The sequence below is a fragment of the Brassica rapa genome, chromosome A10, assembly GCF_000309985.2.
Source record: "Brassica rapa cultivar Chiifu-401-42 chromosome A10, CAAS_Brap_v3.01, whole genome shotgun sequence".
NCBI classification, from domain to species: Eukaryota; Viridiplantae; Streptophyta; class Magnoliopsida; order Brassicales; family Brassicaceae; genus Brassica; species Brassica rapa.
The window spans coordinates 9,502,281-9,525,460 of NC_024804.2; the positions used below are offsets into that span (position 1 = coordinate 9,502,281).

The 23,180-nt window shown below is 34.3% G+C and overlaps 1 protein-coding gene across 1 annotated transcript; it reads right to left on the bottom strand.

The window, feature by feature from the left end:
• Positions 1-12,197: 12,197 nt before the first annotated feature.
• On the bottom strand, positions 12,198-21,962 carry LOC103844802 (transcription factor SPEECHLESS). The gene is made up of 3 exons (XM_009121616.3): positions 14,081-21,962; positions 13,179-13,772; positions 12,198-12,609 (listed from the first exon to the last, which is right to left on the bottom strand). The coding sequence occupies exons 1-3, from the start codon at positions 14,489-14,491 to the stop codon at positions 12,544-12,546; spliced, it is 1,071 nt and encodes a 356-aa protein (XP_009119864.1). The 5' UTR covers positions 14,492-21,962; the 3' UTR covers positions 12,198-12,543.
• Positions 21,963-23,180: the final 1,218 nt, after the last annotated feature.

Here is a 23,180-nt window from a genome sequence, read left to right on the forward strand (position 1 = left end):
GTAGGAAAGTTTAGTTTTTTTCACTGTTCGGAACTACGCTAGGCGTTAGTCGGGCGGTCATCCCGGGCCTAGCGAGTTACTAGAAAATCGGGGATTAATCGGGGTATACGCGGAACCTAGTTTAATTATTATTTTATTTATTATTATATTTAAATTAAATATAAAATATAGATATATTAGAATATAATATTTTTGTTTGTTATTATTGAATTTATATTTATGGATTTAACAAAAGTTAATTATTAGTATATGTGAATGCCTTAACTTAGACTAGTTTTAAATTTTTCTCATATGTATATGTCTATAAATATTAACATATGCGCAAAAGAACAATGTGATCGCTGTCTCCTAGTGGCCAAATGTGATGATCCAATGTCCATTAACCCGGGTTCGATATACACTATCTGCAATTTAATATTTTTCGCATTATTTGGACTCATGGGCAAAGTCCCACATCGGATAGAAAAAAAAAGAGAGGCAAAATCTCAGTTTATATATAGAGTAGTAATGCCAAGAGAATGGTAAAGTATTTGGGCTTCGAGCTTCATCTCAAGCCTAGAAAATATTTTCTTAGTTTATAATTTATGTCCAATAATGGGCCAGTTAGTCAGTAATCGGACCGCCTAATCGGCTTAATAGGCCGCCTAATTGGTTAATGGGCCGCCTAATCGATTTAATGGGCCGAGTAACTGGTCTCCGATTTTGTTGGCCGATTACATCAAAATCGCTTCGGCTTGGATCCGGCTAGCGACTAGGCGGGCGCCTAGGCGGCTAGGCGCCCGCGTTTTTTTTTCCATCTACTAATATTATTATTAAAAGGACTAAAGTCCAAAAACAAACTACATAAAGCCCAAAGAAAGACAAGCAAAGGGACAAACACTTGGGACTCAAACTCATCAGTCCACCCGACATGAGCCACAAATTATTACACCCAGAAGCCCAAAAGTCTAATACCCAAACCCCACAAGACGCCTCGCGATCCACATGTCGAAATAAGAGCATGGCTTGTTTGACCACGTGTTGAAACCACAACTGTAAGGGAACACGCGTTACCCTACCCTTTACACGATATCGCCGCTTCGAGAAACCACCGCCGGAAGGCTACATTCACCGACGTTTCACCGCAAATCACCGGAGACAGAATCACATCGCGCCTCCCTTCAACACCAAATCACCCTTCCACGAAGAGCTTCCATCGACCAATCGAGATCTCATCCAGGAAACACCAACACCCCCACCACGCTTTTGCTGACAGATCTGGACGGAGAACTTCAAATCGACCTGGGAGAAACAGAGCCACCGACGACGCGAAGTTTTAGAAGCCTTCACTCCCGGAATTAAAAGCCGGCAACCACCGCTGAAGAAGACGGCACGGCCCCAGAGACAAAGCCAGTCATCCACCAAACAAAAGGTGTGATACCGGAACCTAAAAGTTAATTAGTTTATATGAAATATTTGATTATTTACATTAATCAATCACATATATAAGGATTCTAGAAAATTTTAATAATCAATAAAATATAAAGAATAAATAAACTTTAACTATGCATTTGATTATTTACATTAATCAATCAGATAAATGAAGCATTTACAACCAAAAACTCAAAGGGCAATGTAGACAAGAAGTATTCCATTCAAGGGTTCAAAAAGACTCTTATGATCTTCCAAAACTGAAGAAAAAAAGAAGATTTCCGAAAAAGACTGAGGTGAAGAATGCTTCCATCCATAACTGATGAGGTATCTTACTATGAAACAACATGGTGAGTGCTAATTCTATCTAGTGCATGTGTTTCTTTTCTGCTAGCCCGTCTTGTTGTAGCGTATGTGGACACAAGATTAGTTGTTGAATACTAGAAGCAGCCAAATGTGTAAAAAAGGGTTTAGTGACAAATTCGCCTCCATCGTCACACTGTAGTTGATTTTCAATCATTTTTTAAACCGAATGAACACATAATAGAAGTCTGATTTGAGCTCTAATGGGTAAACCAACTGTATCTTGAATAGTTATCAATAAAGATGACATAATATTTAAACCCTTGTGATTAGTCCTACGATTTCGGTTTTCCGAAACCGAACCGAACCGATTTGGCGGTTTTCGGTTAACCAAACTTTTCAAAAAAAATTCCGAAGATAACCGTTTCAAATATCGGTTCGGTTCGGTTCGGAAATCGGTTTTTTTTTCGGAAACCAAAAAATTCCGAAGATAACCGAGATTCAAATAGAGTCAATATAAATTCGAAAAAAATCGGTTAATTGCGGTTTGTTCGGTTATTTTTGGGTTTCGGTTAAATTTGGTTATATAGGTTATCGGTTATCGGTTAATTCGGTTACTGAGTTAATTCGGTTACTCGGTTATCTTGTTAAATTTGGTTCGGATCGGTTATCGGTTATTTCGATTAACCTGCTAAAAATAGAAGAAATCAAAGCATACAAGAAAATGAAGAAACCACACAATCGATCACTTGTTCAAACTTCAAGACCTAATACATATCCTTTTCCAATCAACAAAAACAGTTCAAAATATATTTTGAATCCAAGTCTCTTTGCAACCACCACACAATCTGAGTAGCAAAGAGCTATAGATACAAAATTTCAAATCATAGTTTAACTAAAAACAGAGAAAGGGAACATAAGTTTAAGTCCAAAAAAGAAGAAGGAAGAGAGCCAAAAACATACAGACCATGACACCTTCACTCTCTCTCGCAACCTGCAACTGAGTAAGGTAAAATTCAGTTTAAGAAACATAAAAACAGAAGAAGTGAAAGGTAAAACTGAGGTAAGAAATATGATATTACCTCTAATTCGCAGGCTGTTCTGGTACATTCAGAGTCGCTACACAATGAGAAACACAATAAGTGCAGAAAACATAAGAACTACTAACATAAAAAAGAAGTGAAAGGTTATACCTAAAGACTCGTGAAAATCTAATTCTTCAAACATCTGAACCAAATTTGCAAGCTTCTCGGCATGGATACAATTTCGAAGCCATTGTTGTAAGCATACGAGTGCTTCGATCATGTATGGTGTTAGACAGCTCCGGTAAGGATCTAAAATCCTACCACTAGTACTAAACGCCGACTCTGAAGCAACTGAAGAGACTTGGACAGCTAAAACATCCTTCACAAGTTCAGAGAGGACTGGATACTTAGCAGAATTACGCCCCCACCATGACAACACATCAAATTCCCTTCCCATCCTGTCTGAGGTTCGTAGCACTGGTCTTTCCATCAGGTAAATGTCAAGCTCACTACTACCTTCATCATTAGCAACCTCTGATTCCATCTCTGAGTACAAAGAATCCCTTCCCTCATACTCTTCATCATCATCATCAGAGATATCAAACATGTTAACAGTCTCATGTTCGACATTCTCACTAGTGTTACCAACACTATCTCCTTGAGAGTGTGGACGCATCTTCAATGCATACTCCTCATACAGATCTTTCATTAATTTCTTAATTGAGCTTCTGAGATGGTCACTCTCTATACTGTCCTTACCATAGAGCTTGTCAAAACATATGCAAGCCAACTGCATCTTGTTTCTTGGATCAAATATACTTGCAATAATGATAAGCGGATTCATGTTTATAAGGCCATCCCAATATTTCTCAAACTTCTTCCTCATCTCCCGTGCTTGAATCTGTAGAAGTCCATCTTTGCTATTGCCCAAAGCGATAAGATTCCTCTCAATGATGACAATCTCATTATAACATATAGTTGAAGTCACTGTCTTGGATGATGAAAACGCCAACGTGCAGCCAAAAAACAGTTTAAGGAATTTCACTAACCTCTGCACTTCGTCCCACCCCTCAAAAGTTGGAGGTCCAACCCTTTTATGTCCATTTTCTTCTGTTTCATTGAAGTAATCAATGTACAGCATATCTTCTGCTAGAAGCTTCTCAAAAGCAACCCTAAACTTCAACGCAGCAGACAGCATCAGGTATGTTGCGTTCCAGCGGGTAATGCAGTCCAAAGTCAAGCTTCCTCTACTAACTTTTCCTGTGAGGACTCTCAGCTGAAATGATTGTAGCCGTGTACCAGAGGATCTAACATACTTGACAGCATTCCTAATAGCCGCAACACTCTCTCTTACCTCAGCTAAACCATCCCTCACAATCAAATTTAAAACATGGGCACAACAACGCATGTGCAGCAACGCACCATTCTTAACTAATGCATCTGGCCCAAGTTGATTACAAGCTTCTGTAAACAGCCGTAATGCCTTATCATTCCCCTTGGAGTTGTCTACTGTCACTGTGAACACCTTCTTAATTCCCCATTCCTCAAGACATTGACTAAGATGTTCAGCAATGGTGTCTCCTTTATGATCTGTCACTGGTTTGAAGTTAATGATCCTCTTCTGCATATCCCAGTTTCTGTCAATCCAGTGAGCCGTCACAACCATGTAGCTGTAAGAGGTGGTAGGCGCAACCCATATATCTGTGGTTAGAGAGACTCTCTTCTTCTCAGAGCTGAACAACTGCTTCAACGTTTCTTTCTCTCTCGAGAACATCCCAAATATGTCTTCTGTTGCTGTCTTCCTACAATGAACCGTGTACATAGGCAACACATTCTGACAGAAACGCCTAAACCCTTCCGATTCCACAAAAGCAAACGGTAACTCATTCAACACTATCATCTCATTCACTGATCTCCTAAACAGGGTAGCATCATACTTAACTGCAGTCATTACACCACTACTATTACTACCTAGCCTTGTCTGAGTGCCACTCGCATTATGGAGTTCATACAACTTACATCGCGCTATATGATTCTTCATGGCGCTTGTTCCACTCTTCTTGGAGTCGCATCCTATATCTTGACCACAATTTCGACAGTTGGCTATGCTCGGGTCATCTTCCCTCTGAATAAAGTGCTGCCACACTTCAGCTCTATGAACCTGTTTCTTCTTTGCAGGCAGAGGAATTTCGGTACTTGATCTCTCTGAAGTCGGCCTTTTCTTTCCCACTGATGCAACCCCTTCTCCAAGTTGATCATCGTTATCTTCACAAGCAGACATCTACATGATGAATAAAATTCAAGTAAGTGAGACAGTGAGACTGAAATCAATATATCGTTTCATAATTGTCTTATCTTTACTAACACAAATTGATCCCAATCAAGAACTTATGAAGTTATAATATAAACTGATAAACAGAATGAGAAGAAGAACTAACCCTTATCTCTAATGTCGGAAGAAGAGATTAAGATTGCAGGAAGTTCCGCTTAGAGAAAAACAAAGAGAGTTTATGAGAGAAAATTATGCTTTTGGGTTTAGGTTAGGCGGCCATTAAAATTAATAGAGGTATATATACTTAGCTTCATATTTCGGGTTTCCGGTCGGTTATACCTAACCGAACCGAACCGGGGCGGAATCCGATCTATTTTATAGACTCCACCGAACGGTTTGTTTACCCATAACCGAACATAAACCGAAATGCTTAAACGTCGGTTCGGTACGGTTCGGACCGTTCGGTTCGGGTCGGAATCGCAGGACTACTTGTGATGATACAATAGGACTATGACCCTAAAAATTACAATGTATCCTCTAAAGGTTGACTTGATACAAAACCAGAAGCTAAAAATTGAAATTGACTGCTATTCCCTACTTGGCAAGCATCACAAATAGTCTTGAAGCTTGACTTATTGAAAACTATGGCTTTATTCCTTACAAGTTGTTAATGAACATCCATGTGGCGATGGCGTAGCCTCTAATGCCAAATCCTCTCACACGTAGCCTACTGTCTAGTTGAGTGGAAAGCTTGAATTAGATATCCTTCAGCTTATAAAGATCATTATGTCTTCTTCCTTGTATTATCACCTGTTTTGTCACTTTGTCCGTAACAAACACAGACTCAAAATCAAATGTGATCTCACACGGGTAGTCAGAAGTCAGTTTGGATATAGACAATAGAGACTTTGTTATAACATGACATACAAGAAAATCTTTAAAGGGTAAGGTACCTTGAGTTAGTTGCATAGAAATGGATCCAATATGTGTGGTAGGAAGGTAATTTCCATTTCCGACTATCACCTTACCATTTCCTAATTACGGTTTTGAGGATTAAAGTTGAGATCCATTATTTGTGATGTGAGCAGTTGCTGCAGCGTCATGATATCATTCTTATCCATTGTACTTAACTTGATCAGACAGCTTTTCTATTGTCAATGCGTTATGACGCGTGTTTGGTGATTGATAGTCCTGATCGAAGTGACTGTAGCACCGAGAAGATGAATGCCCATATTTTCCGCAAATCTAACAGATGGACTTTGATCCAAGGTTTGAGCCTCCAATGAAATGTTAATAAAACCACGGCCACATGTTGAGTAGTTCCACGACTACTATCACCTCTGTTGTTGTAGTACACCCTACCTCTATTGTTTTATTTTTGTCCAGTATGAAACACAGTGTAAGGTGAGACAAGGAAAAGACGACATGTGAGGTAATTAGAAGACGCCAACTTTATGATAACACACCGTGAAATACTCACAGAAGGAGTATAAAGAGGGTCTGAGGTATCATCCATGATTCAGAATATCATGTAAAACTCATAGAAACCAGGAAGAAGTAAGATGTTCTTATTTTTTTTAACTTTACAATTTTTCTTTATCATATAACCACTAGTAAAAATGGATATAGTCACATTTTTGTGTGGCTATGACCAAAACTTCATAGTTATATGTAAGATTTACACGAAAATAAACCGTGGCTGTATACTCGTAGCAAAAAAATGACCGTGGCAAAAACCATAGCAAAAAGCTACGATTTGCCACAAAATAAACACGTTTTGTTCATGAAATATTTGTGGATAGTTTTAGCTACGAAATAAACCGTAGCTAACAATGGATCTTTCAAAAAAAAAAATTTAATATTATGTAAATAAAATTTCTAAATTAAAATCAATTATAAAAGCATAGAAATTTTTTTATTATTATTTATTGCAGTGGTGGTCGCTATTTAGAAATTTTTTCTGTTAATCACAGCCAATAAATATACATATATTATACCGATACATATATATATATATATATATATTTCGTTGATGTTTCCGGAAAATGCCACCAGCAGTCAGCGACTTCCTGTCTAGCACTACCAACCATGTGTGACCATGCCTTGTGTCCTCCGCCTCCACCGTCAAGCTTTTCTGCCTCTTCCGTCATAAAGTTTTTCTGCCTCGTCCTCCATGCTCCGCCATCAGCGAAGAGGAGACCAACGATTCTCCACGCCACCACCTTCTGTTATCACATATTTTTTTCTCCAATTTTTGTTCATTCCCTTTAATCTATAGAATCATAGAACACAAATATTCTTTATTACATCCGAGAAGGAACAATAAGAACAAACATTCTCAATATTTTGTTCTCCTTCATTTCTTTTTGAGAAAATTGAAAAAAAATAGACAACTAGAACTTAGATTTATCCGAATAGGACGTTTAGAAGATTCTTTAGGGAAATAGGATTTAGATTGCTGTTAATACCCTAATATCCTTTAATTAACTAATTAATCTGAATTAAATCATAATTTTCGTATTTTCCTTACACTAGAAAATAAAAATTATAAAAAACAGAAAAAAACAGAGAGAGGTAAAACTTAAACTTAAACTTTACCCTAATTTTTTCAGTTTATCGTCTTCTCCACCTAAAGCTTCTCAACCCATCAATGGCAATTTAGAGTTTTGGAGAATTCTTGCTTTTTCATCAGCGTTCTTCCACTTTCCTTTGTCTCTAATCTCTTTTTCATCTTTCTCCTCTTTGTTTTCAGACACTTCCTCTACAGATTTCGTTAGACTCGGTATCATCAATTTCATCAAAAACCAACGTTCCTCTACACTCTGTATGCAATTAATTCTCTAGATTTTTATTGAGAAACAAATTGTTATCTCTTTTTAACTAAAATTAGTTCTATGGCTGATACTAGAGCATAATGTGATCAGTATTTGGGATTCTTTATGACCCAACCCTTGTTTCACGTTTTATGTCTAGATTATTGAAAGGTCTCTTGTGTTGCTGCAAATTCATGAGTTATGAACTTTTCTTGTTTTTTTTTCTTCATTTATATAATATTTAATTTAGACCTTGATATGGTTTGGTTTATGTGTTTGACTTGTCACATCCGGTGAATGATGAATCAGTCTCTTCCTCGTTGGTGAAGTGGGCAATTTCTCACCCAAAGCAAACATTCCTGCAACCACACCTGTTACAATTGATGTCACAACAGTGCAAGTGGATACTACAATTGATCTACCGTGTTTTAGTCCCCAGTCTGATTTAATAAAGGGGAAAAATAAAAAGATCAAACTACAAGAAGATAATATGTTATGTTATACACGACGGTGCACTCATATATATAAATGCAGATGAAGACTATTAGCAAGTGGAGTTAGGATTTACTTGTCTTCTCCGCCAAAGCTCTTGACTCTATCAATGGCGAGTTTGGGTTCTTGGAAAATCGTTGTTCTTCATCGGTGTTTATCCACTAGTTTCGTCTTTAATCTCTGGTTTGTGAACTTTGCTTTCTCTCACTTAAAATTTAACTATTCTTGATTATTTAGGTTGGAGCAGAGATCATTAAAAGAGCACTGAGTTACCCTCTGAAATTGACAGCAAAGAATGCTGGTGTCAACGGAAGCGTTGTCAGCGAGAAGGTAACTGACATAACGTTAAAGGTCCACTCATGTACAACTCTTGATCTAAGTAAGTTTCTTGGTTAAACGTGTTTATGTTCATTCCAGGTGCTAGCAATGATAAAGATCTCCATGAACATGAGTGAGTTTGTGCATTTTTCAGGTTGTGAGATGTTGCTTGGGACATGCGGCTTCGGTTGCAAAAACGTTCTTTATGTCTAACTGTGTGGTTGTTGATGGAAGCTTGGACAATAACATCAGAACTCATGGTTCTTCATCTCTGAATCTCTTTTACTTTGTCTTGTTGCAGGATATGGATACTGAGATAGACCAGCCGGATTTACTCTTGAAGATGAGAGATAAATGAACATTCCGAAATGAGAGTAGCTCACCGGGATACATATTACTTTTAGCTTGCAAACAAACATTGATGTGCAAAGTGTGTAATGATTTTCCAACCAGAGCATATGTTAAAAGTATACAGGAGTCAACATTGTTGTAAGTTATCATATCTTCAGTCTAACATGTAAATTTTAGCCACTTTCTGAGACATCATAATCCTATGTATTTATCAAATTCGTCCCCAAAGTCCCCAAAGAAGCTCGTAATACACTTGAAAGTACATAGATACTGGGAGAGGCATAAGAGACTTGTTGTAATAAGAGAGAAAGACAAAAATGAGTAGCAAGAACACATGACCATCTCCTGCTACAGCTTCTGCTTATGTCACACTTGGAACCCAATTGTCTTTGGTAATTATCTGTGTAACATACATGAGAAACGCTTGAATCATGGTCCTTTCTTTATCCTGCAGGAATCAAACTATTGAGGTAAGGATAATGGATCAACCTTGATGCTTATCCTTCTTGATACTTTAGAGAGAACAAAACTCTACTATAATAATTATAATATAGATTAGACATAATACAGTTGATCTTCGATGGCTTTTTTATTTTAGATTATAACATTTTCAAATCTTGGTATACATATAATTATCTTTTAAATTTTGTGAGACCTACAAAAGTGCTTAAGTGGACACCTTTAGAAAAGAGCAAAACTCTACTATTGTAATATAGATTCTTTTTCATCAACTTTGGTTTTATTACACTGATTAATATTTTTTTTTTAAACTGTGGGTGTATATATTTCTTTTTTATCGTGGTTGTGTACTTTTTTTTGACTAAATTTGTTGCGTCAAATATAAAAGTAACAGAGTTTACAATTGTTAAACCGAAGCTTACAACTGAGAGAACATACATTTGAAACAAACATATGAGTAGATAAAGAGTCTTAATTATGGAAATTAAGAAGTTGGTGTGCTGGAGATTAGACGATTTCAGCCACGGCCTCGCCCACGTTTCCTCGACTCTTAACCAGTGACCCTTCTAGGCAGTGGCGGAGCTACGTTAGTGGAGAGGGGGGCAGCTGCCCCAGATAAAACAAAATATTTATCAAAATCGTTAATTAATTAACCAAAGCTTCGCTAGATCAGTTTATCTTGCCCCCGTTGAAATTTTCTTCGTGCCCCCACCAAACCTTCGTTCAAGCCTCACATCTCACCATTTCATTTTATTAATCTCATATTTATCAGTTGTAATAAATTATTGATACTTTCCTATTTTGCATGTACACTAATATCCGTAACAAAATATTCAATGCATTTTTGTATTTTATTTAAAGAGGTTTGTTCAGTAACTTTCGTGTTCAATAACTCTTTTATATATTTTTTATTGGTTAATTATTTTGATGAGATAATTAGGTTTTTATTATTTCCCCATGAACCATGATTAGGTTATTTTCTTTACAAACACTATATACATTTTTGATTAAAAATATTTAAGTTATATGTTAAATCATATAAATAATACAAATATTTATTTAAAAATACCAGCTGTTTATCACTTTATTTAATAATAAATATTTATTTATTTATATAAAATAATTTATTTAAAATTAAATATTTTTTGAAAAAATTATGTCCCCAATAAAAAAAGTTTCTGGCTCCGCCACTGCTTCTAGGACTGTTTGACAGGTCTTTCTCTCAAAGTTCTCTGAGACGATGCAGACAGTTGGTCTTCATCTTCTTGAGTTTCTGAGAAATCGTGATTGTCATCATCCAAAGGAGGAAGAATAACCGCTCCAAAGAAAAATGTATCAGCGGTAACAGGTGCCATGCAACTCGGGATAGTGGCGGGTGAAAGAGACTCAGTTTTGTCACCCATAGCACTTGGAAGAGAGGATTCATCTGCAATAACAGATAAAGAAGTATGTGTATCTGCAGCTTCAACATGTTGAGCTGCCTTAGTAGCGTGAGAAGGCTTTTCAGAGTTGGCAGAAGCAAACTCCACAGAATCTTGAACAGGTATGGTATCATGCGAGCTTGAAGACACAATCGTGTTAGTGACATTCGTTTCAGGGGTGGTTTCAACTGAATCATCAGCTGAAGTAGCAGTATAGCAGCAGTTGCAGTAGCATTGATATACATATAACATCACTAGGTAATGTAACATCACTAGCTTGATGTTGTAGAAGACATATTTTAACCTTATTGCCCACATCTATATCGCATTTAGAAGGAATCCAAGCATATTCTACATCCACTAAAAAGAGACAATGCCTTTCCTGTCTCTAGCCGCAATTCTATGAGGGAAACCTTTATCTAATTCAACTTCAACAAGAATCTTAGCTTCACCCATCAAGCTAGGATCTAGCCTAGGTTAATTTTTCAGTGAGAACTGGTTTGCCTAACCCTCAAGCTACCCAGCTAAACCCCAAATGAGAATACAGACGACTTGGGATGTTTTTTTTAAAGTGACCCATAAGGGGACTGAAGCGATTTCTGGCATAGCTAATGTCGCTTCTTAATTCTTTCCCCAAATCCAATTTGCAACAGCATTAACGAGACCTCCCGGAGGTGTTTTGCAACGGGAAAACTGCCCAATCACATACTCCTTTTGGTTTTCGAGTCCCTTCAAGAGTACATGGTTAGGACTTTCAATCATTGGTGTACCATACTCCTCTAGGTACGTCGGGGAAGTGGCACGGTGGAGATTGCGGATTCATCTTCGCAGCCCATGGGAACCGGAGCTCTCCATTTTCCTTAAGAGCAGGAGGGGGGATTCCTTTGTTTGGTTTCTCTTGAGGAAGAATCAGCACATCTGAGACTATCTTAGCCCAAGAACCTAAGAGAGGTGGAAGGGTAAGAGACGGGTCACATTTGGCGGTTCTGTTTCCAGGGAGAAGACACTGAAGGTTCTCGCCTAGGAGGAGAGAACCGTGGAGCAGCGACGGCTGTGTAAGAGGCGGAGCCGCCAAGGATGAGCAATCCAAGTTTTCTTGGGTTGTCGCTTGAGAGAGATTTTTTTGTGGGGGCGTGAGGTGAAACCAGACATGCCACGGCATAGTATACATTTCCATCATTTAAGTTCGTGCAACGATAATCCATAATAATTAAGACGTTAAGATATAACTTGTGTTTGCTCCAAAACTATATTATGTTGATCTCTAGTTTTGAGTTACACTGTATCTGTCAAATTCGTTTGGTTCGTTTAGGAATACCCGATGCTAACGAAGAAGAAAAACATCAAGGAAAATCCACGAGAAACTCATACACTGTTGTTCATTCACAAGCAATTACAGCTACAATGCTCGATGTAATGAAGCATAAAGTTACATGGTAGGAGTACTGTCACCTAACTCTAAGCTTACAGAGAGAAAAACATGTGAGGAAGTTAACCTCATTTATATTGGTTATACTTAATAATATTTGTTCAAACTTTAAATAACAATACTATTCAAAATGAAACCATATATTTGTAGAAATATTTGGAGATAATTAAAAGGATCGTGAGGAGAGAAAGTGAGTACGTACTGATCTCTCGTTAGAGTTTATTTGAAGATGTATCTAATCCTTCTTTTATTAGCAGAATGTTTGCTGAATTTGTTGAGCCAATTCTTCTGCACTTAGTTGGCACTCAACTCCAATCTATCACAAGAAAAACAGTGAGATACATATAGATCATTTTCATTCAATATCATAACATTTATCTAAAATCGATTTTAACTATATATATTCTCTCTTCCCTAATGTATAAACTAACCAATAGCAAAACCAGTAATATCAGCTTGAAATATGACATTATTTTACGTTAACATAGAATGTAATAAGGAACGATTTTGTTAACAAACTATGGGAACAAAAAAATATATGGGAACAAGTGTAATTATACTTTAGAAAATAAAAGTAAAAAAAAAATATTACTAAGATTGTGAGTAAAATATATAAAACAAAGAATGGTCTAGCTATTTTGTATGCTTGTAAGCAATCTGACATACCCGGCCCTATTTTTGTGTGCATTTATGTGTAACACAATGTAGGTAAGATCTTACACTGATTTTCTTTTTTTTTCTATAAACTGCGTATGAATTTATGTGACTGAATGAATTATTATTTATAACAATACCCTACCATTTCACCCGCACCATATATTAGAGTCATTACAAAAAGAACAACAAAATCAGTGAAAGTTAGTTAGGATGATTATTCGTACGTACCTTGATGGTGAAAGAGTAAAGCATGGTTTCTTCGACGGTGTTAATGTTAACCTGAAGAATCTCGAGAGACAAATCCTGAAGAGCAGCGATTATCTTCATAACCTGTCCTGGGATCTTATGCGATACCGTTTTGAGCAGCACATTAGCTCCTGAGAACTTCACTTCCACGTCAGCCAAAGCTGACTTTGAGTTAGCAACAAGCTCATTTATTAAACTACTCTCATGGTTACTACTGACTGAAGGAGAAGAAGAAGATGAAGCTGGGGAGTATGGAGGTGGGTCCCCTAAGCAGTAAGAACGAGGAGGCTGTGGGATGAGTGGTAGTTGCGGAGGATGGGCTCCGTATGGGCTTGTGGGCAGAGGGGTTCGAGGGCTTATGGGAGGGAGAAGGAGATGATGGTGGCTGATACGAGGGCTAAGAGGCGGTTTTCGCGGGCTTAGAACATTTGGTGAAGGACGAGGGCTTGGGACTAGTCTCGGGCTTAGGACTTCCGCGTAGGTCTTACGTTGTTTCTTGGCTTCTAAGGATTGAAGAACTTGCTGTAGCTCGCTTATGTATTCCACAACTCCACCTATAATCGATGCTTGGTCCCCCTTTTGTTGTGATACACGGAAAAGAGTATAATAAGTCAATATGAACATTCTCTCACATTGCGACATGAAAGAAATAAAATAAAAGGAGATGACTAGTGGGACTAAATAATTGTCATGAATATTAAGAATGCGTAGATATGATGCATTTGCGTAGATATTGATGCATTTGTTGTAATTGATGTTTTAGGTATACCAATAACACTGAAAGGCAAAACATTTTATAATAGTAGTTAGGCTATGCTATATATATGGCAACTCATATAGCAAAGTACTGACTAAGAAAATATTTGGATTTATTGAGTATATACCCGCTTGACGTAGAAACAAGGCATAAGAGAACGTAAAACGGTCAAATGCTCGTTCATTTGCTTTCTTCTATTACGTTCCACGTTTACATGAGACATCTTTTGTTGCCCATCTTGCTTATTATCTTCATCTTCTTCTTCTTCTTCTTCTCCTTCTCCATCGTCGTCGTCTTCTTCTTCTTCTTTCCCAGTTTCTAGTCTTTTCCTCTTCTTTTTAGGAGATGAAGTTTCATGGTTTTGATTCTTTACTAACTCTTTGGAACTTGTGGTTCCATCTTTAGGTGTAGATGCAGCAGTGGAAGATATCTCTCCAGCGCCTTCAAGACTCTCTAAGATAGCAAACAGATCATCTCCGGCTAGTGAAGTGTCCACGAATTCACATTCTTCAAGAAAATCCGGTATTATCTCCTGCATCGTGACTAGAAATATCGCTCCCTCTCTCTATCTCTTCCTCGTTTGTTGTTTTGTCATATGGTTGTATACAAAAAGGTAAAGTAAAAGTAAGATTTAGAGAAAGAAAGAGACGCAGAGAGACATATCAAGTTGAGAGAGAGAGAAATAGAAAGAGTGTATGCTAAAAGGAGTAAATATTAGGGATTCGCATTCATCGAGGACTAAACCATAGCTATCCAGTTTCAATATTTATTATTATACTTTGATAGGGCTATTATTTATTTATTTATGCGGTTTGTGCCGTTGGATGAAATTTGGGGAGAATCTAGGTTTTTTGGTGTGTGTCATTTATGTTTTAGATATAAATATACATATATATAGGGTACAATTTGATCGTATACTTTATATTAGAGAGATAAAGGTTGCATATATGCAAAGGGGTAAAGTTTTCATTAATCACGAGATCGGTATAATTGTTTGTTATTTTGGTCCACGCAAATATGTAAGGCACACAAACACGGACATGTACGTTCTTTTGTATTTATTTTACATGTATAATATGGGTTAGGAATGGTCCGACCATACCCTGTTTTCGAGTAGACATATCTAAGAAGGGAAGAAAAACTTATTTGAAATTTACTGAATTCACATTTATTTTAGCGCCTTCGCTCGTGAGACAATCAATTGAATGATATGTTGTACATTCGCATTATGGATCAATTATTCCCATTAACTTACATAAAGTTCTACACTGCAATTTTTCCACTTAGCAGTCAGCACATACTTGGCTTTCACTAGTTTTAGCCAAGGTAACATTAATCAAACTGACTTTTGGCAAATACTTCCTTACAAGTTTGGTATTTGTGCATACACCCTTTTAAAATTACTATGTTTAATTATTTAACCTTTTAATTAATATTCGTTTTCTCTATGATCCTGTGTCCTCCCCTGGTTCTAGGTAAATAATCCAAACTAATGTACAATATGTTTATATTGTACATATAAAGATATGAAAATATTTATTCAGAAAAAATGGGAATATCTATTTGATTTTTTAGAATATTTAAAATAATTCAAATATTTATACAAAAATTCATTTAAGTAATTTTCCAAGGGATGGTTCAACTTAAAAAATTACACATGAAATGAGGTTGTGACTTTTATTTTAGTAGAATAGATATATAATATCACAAAAAAATACAATATGTATACATACATATACACACCTCTTTTTTAAGTTCATCGTTAAGTTGATACAAGGAGAACACAAATTTGTTTTTAAGAAAATAAAGAACAAGGAATAGATCTAAGGCAGTGTAAATACTTGATGTCATACTAGTCATGCCTCAATTTGTCTCTTCAAAATCAAAATTGATTCTTGAGGAGCCACCCTTCATTTGAACTTTCCCTTTCAAAAAAATTGAAATATTTTGTACATGAATATATGTAATTTTCCGTATATATCAATGATAATAATCCAATTAATTTTTTTATAGAAAATGAACAAAAATTTAAGAAGATGGAGCCAAGACAAAGCCAGGTAGACGTTAGGTTTGAAGTTAATGTGTTGGCTGTCAGATATTGTTTACCTGACAATGTCTTTTTTTTTGGTAAAATGACAATGTCTTTTTAGTAAAGGGTCGATCTATTATCCTTAATTAGGTTTGTTTCTAGCTCGATTTATAGAGATCAAGATATAAAAAAAAAAGCAGAGTTCGATGATTGAAAGACAACATCAGTTAATTAAGGAAGTAATTGGTGTTTCTTTTTAGTTCAGTGCTTATGCATGTATATATCCATGAAATAATGAAAACTACATCTTGTTTTTAATAACATGATCGTATATATCAAACATAGTAATGTAACTAAATTTTAACTATGCATGTATGATATTAGTTTGAGATTTGACTCGGATCCAAGATGTTATCCATATATTCGTACACTTTTGTCTTCCTCTATTTATTTCGTAAATCAAAATCAACAATTCTATAACACCATTGCTTCTGACATCAGTATATATGCATGCAAAAAAGCAAAAAAAAAAAAAAATCGATGGAAATAAATTTATTTTATTATGATATGGTATGATATAACGAAACGTTGGTTATATTCTTCATGTAGTCTAAACTAAGAAGTCAAAAGCTGGCGATTGCTCAAAAAAAAAAACAAACAAACAACAGGTCGAGACACTAAAGAAATGTATTTTTTTTGAAGCACAAAGGAATGTATAAATGGTGAAATTTATTACCCTTCTAAAGAGTAATTGAGTTAAAATTGAGAATGAGAGAACAAAGAGAGTTAGTTCATGAAACAAAGTATCTGCAAGTTGAGCAGAGACCAGTACTTGGGAACCAACTATAATAAAGATGGCGGGCGGCTTTCAATGATCGGACACGCCTTCTCCGTGCCCGAGATTTACTTCTTCATCCATCCACATGCACACTTATATACTTTCATATATTTTTCACATTGACATATACTTTCATACTTGCATATACACTCATCTTTTCACATTGACATATACTTTCATATATTTTTTAAAAAGTATCTATTTGCGGAGTTTGATCTTTTCATTTACTATGTCGACCGTGGATTCTAGATGGTCTGTTTTTTTGGTTAATACTAAAAGATATTATAACTTTACAAATATATAGGAGGATTCGCGGGGGATGGTCATTTGTAAGACACACTAATATTTTTTAAACATATGATGAATAACGAAAGAATAAATAAATACTGTATTAATAATATTTCGTAACTAAATTGATAATATGCAGTACCATTTTTGTTATCTCCGTGGTGGAATTGTAAGGCTTTAGCCTATGAGAGCACAACCGACTCAAAACTCGCTTCAAGTGATTTTTAAGGCGGAAGTCTTTGGCATGTAGGTGTTGGTACTGAACTACGATTTTATTTTTTGGCTGTTGAAATATTGCTGTGATTTTTTTGCTTTGGTTTTAAAATTTTAATTTTTTAAAATCTTTAAATTTGAACTATAGATATTTGTTTTTGAGAAAAATAAGTACTGTGGATTTAAAAAAAAAACTGTAAACTTTAAAAAGAATACAAATTAAAATTGATGTAGATTTAAGACTATATGTATAATTGTGGCTGTAGAAAATATCTATATCAATAGCCAGTCACATCCGTAATCTTGTAACCAAGACAGTAATTTTAAAAATATTTGAATTATAGAGTATGGTACCATATTTATCTCAAATATAGTACCATGCTCTAATTAAGATCTCGTTCCAATAAATAACACTCTTTTAGTTGGTTAGATCTCCTGTTCTAAAACGCGGGCGCCTTAACCGTGTAAGTGGCCGCCTAGTCGTTAGCCAGAGCCAAGCCGTGGCGTGGAGGTGCACTTAGGTGGCTCTACGCGGTTGTCCGATCAATTCCCGCATTATCCGCATAAATGTGTTACGCGCCCGCCTAATTCAACTCGTTAATGTACATAAGCCCAATAACTTAATAATTGTCCATTAGCAAAAGTTAAAAATTGCCCATTAAACCTACTACGTAAAGAAACCAACAAGATTCATTAGCTTAGTTTATGTTGTAAAATAAAGACCAGCAATCTTTTTACCTTTTTTTTTGTATGTTTTTTTTTGATTATACACGGTTTCTCCGAAGACTTCCTAGACCCAAGAGACTAATCTGTGTCGCTGCGGCCCGAATGTGAAATCCGCAGTGGCCGCGACACTCACAGCTGTGAGCTCTTTACCACTAGAGCTAGACGCCCCGATTAAATGTGAATATGCATTCTTAAATATATAATTCATATGTGTTATCTGATGCGTTATGATGTTTTTAACCTAAACTCGTTTAGTCCAGTCAGAGCCGTGCGAGCGTTTATGGTTGCCCGAAGCTTTTTTTTTATGTTTTTTTTTGTATGTTCTGAAGATCAAGACTTGTTTATCCCATGAATTGCCATTTTTCTGTAATTTTTGAATCAGATGTATACTTAGAAAATTATGGTTATCTATAAATGTCATATAAACATGTCTATGAACTTTTATATTTATGTTTGTTAACTAAACACATTATAAATATATTAAATTGTATTAAAAACTAGGCTCCGCATATTCCCCAATTTTTTAGTAACTCGTTAGACCCGTAGTGACCGTCCGACTAGCACCTAAGGTAGTTCCGAACAGGGGCTGGACCCAGTGCCGTGCCACAATACATAAAAATGAAACTTTCTCTTTGGGCATCAAAAAATATTTAAAGATCAAGGGCATCATATATTATTTTAGAGGCATAATATAATTATAAGAACTTGAGTTTATACATGAAAACACTATGATAATTAGGATTAAAAAGTTGGGTTTATAGTGAAAACATGGATTTCCTAGGTAACAAACAATGTAGATGATTTTTAATTGTTAAAGAATTAGAATACTTAGATATTGCCGGTTATAGTTTTAAATGCATTTTTGAAATATTAAAAAACTGAAGTTAGAAAATTTATCTTTATTTAATTATGAAAAAAAATCTTGAGTAATTTGTTTTATTTTATCTTAAAAAATAGTTACAAAATTGAATGATACATACTTGATTAATGTTTTTTTTCAAAAATAAAATTCTTATATAATTAATATTTTTGGAATTTATATTATCTATATGTTTATTCTCTACTGTAATATGTATTATTATTTTTACTGAATTTTTTTATGTGGCTTCGGACAACCATAAACGCTCGCACGGCTCTGGCTGGACCAAACGAGTTTAGGTTAAAAACATCATAACGCATCAGATAACACATATGAATTATATATTTAAGAACGCATATTCACATAATATATATAGAAAACGCGTGTACAAGCTTGCATATCTATATGTTGACGACTCGTGTAGTTATGAGTTTTATAAACAGTAGGAGTCTCAATGGGGACCAAAACACAGTATGCCCTAAATGGCTAAATGTTACACCTACGTCCTATGATCGATCCAGAGAAGGTTAAAAAACAAAACCCTACGTTTGTAGCTTTGAACTAAAAGCAGCTCTAAAGCCCTATCTCCGATTGAGCATTTAATGGTTCTCTGAGATACATCTAGGGGTAGTGTTGATGAGATTCTTAGAGATCTCAAATAGTCTTTTTGAGGGTAAAGATAAAAAAAAATGAGAGAAACCATTCTCCAATTAATGGTACATCATTTTGATGTTAGACTTTTTATTTACAATTTGATCCTTAAAATTTCCTTTAACTCTTTTTTTATTTACAAAATTTAATACTTGTATTATTTACATTTTAACAGAATTATTAATACTTTCATAATACAATTATAAGTTTATATAAATCATTTTACATTCTTTTAGCTAAATTTATGTACATAAAAATATTTAGTTAAAATTAAAAAAGGGCAAAATTTGTAAGTTTTTTAAATAATAAGTATTATTAGAATTAAAATTTAGTATTGAAGAATATTATTTTTTGAGGGGGAATTTTATGTTTACCACTTTCATAGTACCATTATTCATCTTTACCCCCATGTTCGAAATTGCGCTAGGCGTAACGCGTGCGGCTGACTTGGGCTTAGCGCCTAATCGATTAATCGGAAATTACACGAGGATTAATCGGGGATTAGTTTTAGAACTATTTTTCATATATTTAGGAATATAGACAATTGTGTTGCATATTCTTTCACATTATTATGCATGGTGCAGCGGCGGAAAGTCTTTTTCTTTCCTTTGAGGTAACTTGTTCGAACCGCAGCCAGCCCGCTGTTTAATTTTTTATTATTTAGAGTTAAATGAAGGGTCAAAAGGACATAACGTACGCATCTCAGTCGTCAGCCATTTTTAGACCATTTTTTCACTCTTTCTTACATTTTCTTTTGATATTTTACACTTTAATAATGTAAAGCTAACATATTTACACTTGATTTCAATCGTATAACAAGGAAATATGATTTATTTACGTTTTCCGATTTTTAACCCTAATACATTGAAATCACGGCGGCGTCATCCTGCCGACCGATTTTCCGGCGTGTATACAGTGTCGGCGGCCGCGTTTTAGAACCTGGTCTTTACCATTACTAAATGGACATTTTCAGATGTCATATTCATTAAGTGGCAAAAGACTCTTATACACTTGTTCTCTATATATATAATAAATAACTATTTAAATAAAAAAATAAAAAAAAATAAATAATTTTTTTATGTTTTCGAATTATACTTTTTCAAATTCAAACTTTTTATAATCTTTTTTCAAAATTTCTTTTGAAAATCATGTTTGAAACTATTTCAAAAAAATTTTAAATATGTTTTTAAGTAAAGGTAAAAGTGGTTAGTGTAAACATGAAAAATGATATTATGAATGTGGTATTTGTAGGAATTTCTTTATTTTCGAGGGAAACAATAAAATTAAAAAACCATTGAAGTAAAACACAAATTCATTTTGAGTTTACATAATTTTGAAGAAAACAATGATGTAAACCATTAGAGATGCCCTTTAAAAGAAATTAACGAAATTAATGAAAATCCATAATGATAAGAGAAAAGAACAATAACAATCATATACATCATGTATATGTTAAATACTATTTTCAAAAAAGAATATTAACCTTGAAGTTTGAAGTAAATATATAAAGCATGATCAACCATTACCTTCTTCTTTTCTCTATCAATATTTTTTAAAAATATTACTCATTCTGTTTCGAAGAGTGTCACTTATACTGCATTTCACGTGGATTAAAAATATGATAAAATATATTAATATACTCTCATTTATTATATGGTTATTTAAAAAGGTAAGAAAAATATTTAATGAAAAATTTGCGTTAGAAATATAGAATAATATTTTTTTAAAAACAAAAAGAAATTTTAAAATGACATTATTTTTGAAATAGAGGGATTATTACATATTTTTCTCTTTCTATTACATTTGCACGACAAACAACTAATTCCATAATTTCTGCCTGCATCGCACCTACCCTTACATGCGTACACGCCTCTCGTCTATGTAATGGTTGTCAATAGGGCACGGCTATATGGTCGTATATATAACTATGTGTATACCTCTCTGTTACTTATCAATGGTAAAATGTGAAATATATCCAGTGACAAAAAAGAAAAAGTGAATATATCCATAAACTGGAAAAGGTGTTGTACTAGAAGAAGAATCTAAAGGGCTTCGAAGGATGACATTTCCTTTATACTATATGTTAAAAAAATTAAAATCGATTCTAGTAGTAACAAAATTGTAGAAGTAGCTGAAGTGGTGAATGAAATGGGTCCTACTCAAAATTTAATCACTAAGGAGTTCTGAAATATCATTTACTCTTACCACGAAATACATGAGCGACACTTTATTGAACTTTCTCTTCTCTCTCGTCCTAAAAGCATCTCCAAAAAGGAACTCTATTTTAAAGTTTCTAAAACTCTATATTTGAAGTTTCAATGTATTCTTCTCCAAAAGTAAAACTTCAAACCTAACTTCAAAATTATTTATATTTTACACTATATTCTTTATATTTGTCATAGTTGATGTAAATTCATAAAACTTCTATAAATAACTAGTACATATATATAAATATTACAGAAATATTAATTTAAAAAATCTTACACTAAAATATAAAATTATAAATAAAAATACATAATTAAATATTAAACTGCAAGCAAATACTACATTATTCCATAAAATTATTTTCGTAATGCTCCCATATATGATCAACTAGTGCATTTCGAAGTAAGAAATGATTCTCTTTATTTTTTATTTGTAGATTACGAGCCAAAAATTGTTGAAATAGGATATCCTCATAATATACCCGCTGATAGTTTGATATCATCAAACGAAAAAATCCTTGATCTTTTAAACGAAAGTACAACAAGCATGGAAAAAGGTCATGAAATGCTTGAATTACGACTGCAAAATGAAGCAAAAAAATAGCTTTTAAAGAAGTAAAAGAGAAAAATAAAATATTTCTAAAAAACTTAGCTTTTATCGATGATGTTAATATTCGTGAATACATTCAATCTGAACAAGAAAGAATCATACGAAAAAGGCGTCAAGAGCAACAACAACAATCATCTTCAGTTACACAAAATTTGTTTGGACAATATTTTGGAGATTTGAGAGGTTTTGGAGCAAATTTACCAAACTATTTGTGTTGTTATAATATTTAAATTTGAGTAATAATTATGTCTTCATGTGTCTTTTTAATAAGTTTTTATTATGGTTTTTTTTAATATTCTTGTTGTTTAATTCTAGTTTTAAAATATTATAAATCTTGTTTTAAAATTTTTATTTAATTTTATGTGTAAAACTTAAATTTATAAAACAAATTTAAAATATTTATGAGATATAAAAGTTTTAAATATTTATGAGATATAAAAGTTTTAAGGATTAAAACAATAAACAAAAAGATATTTAAGAATTATAAATCTATACTGATAAAAGAGACCTTTTGAGGCTCCGTAGAGCGTCCACATCAGCAAAAAAAAACTTCTCCCGAAAAATGACACGTGGCATAAAATATAATTTCACATTTTAATATTACTAATTTTTGAAAATTATAAATAATATGTAAATATACAACATCTATATTAATAAAAGGGACCTTTTGAGGCTCCGTAGAGCGTCCACATCAGCAAAAACTTCTCCCGAAAGATGACACGTGGCATAAAATATAATTTTACATTTTAATATTACTAATTTTTGAAAATTATAAATAATATGTAAATATACAACATAAAAAATGGAAA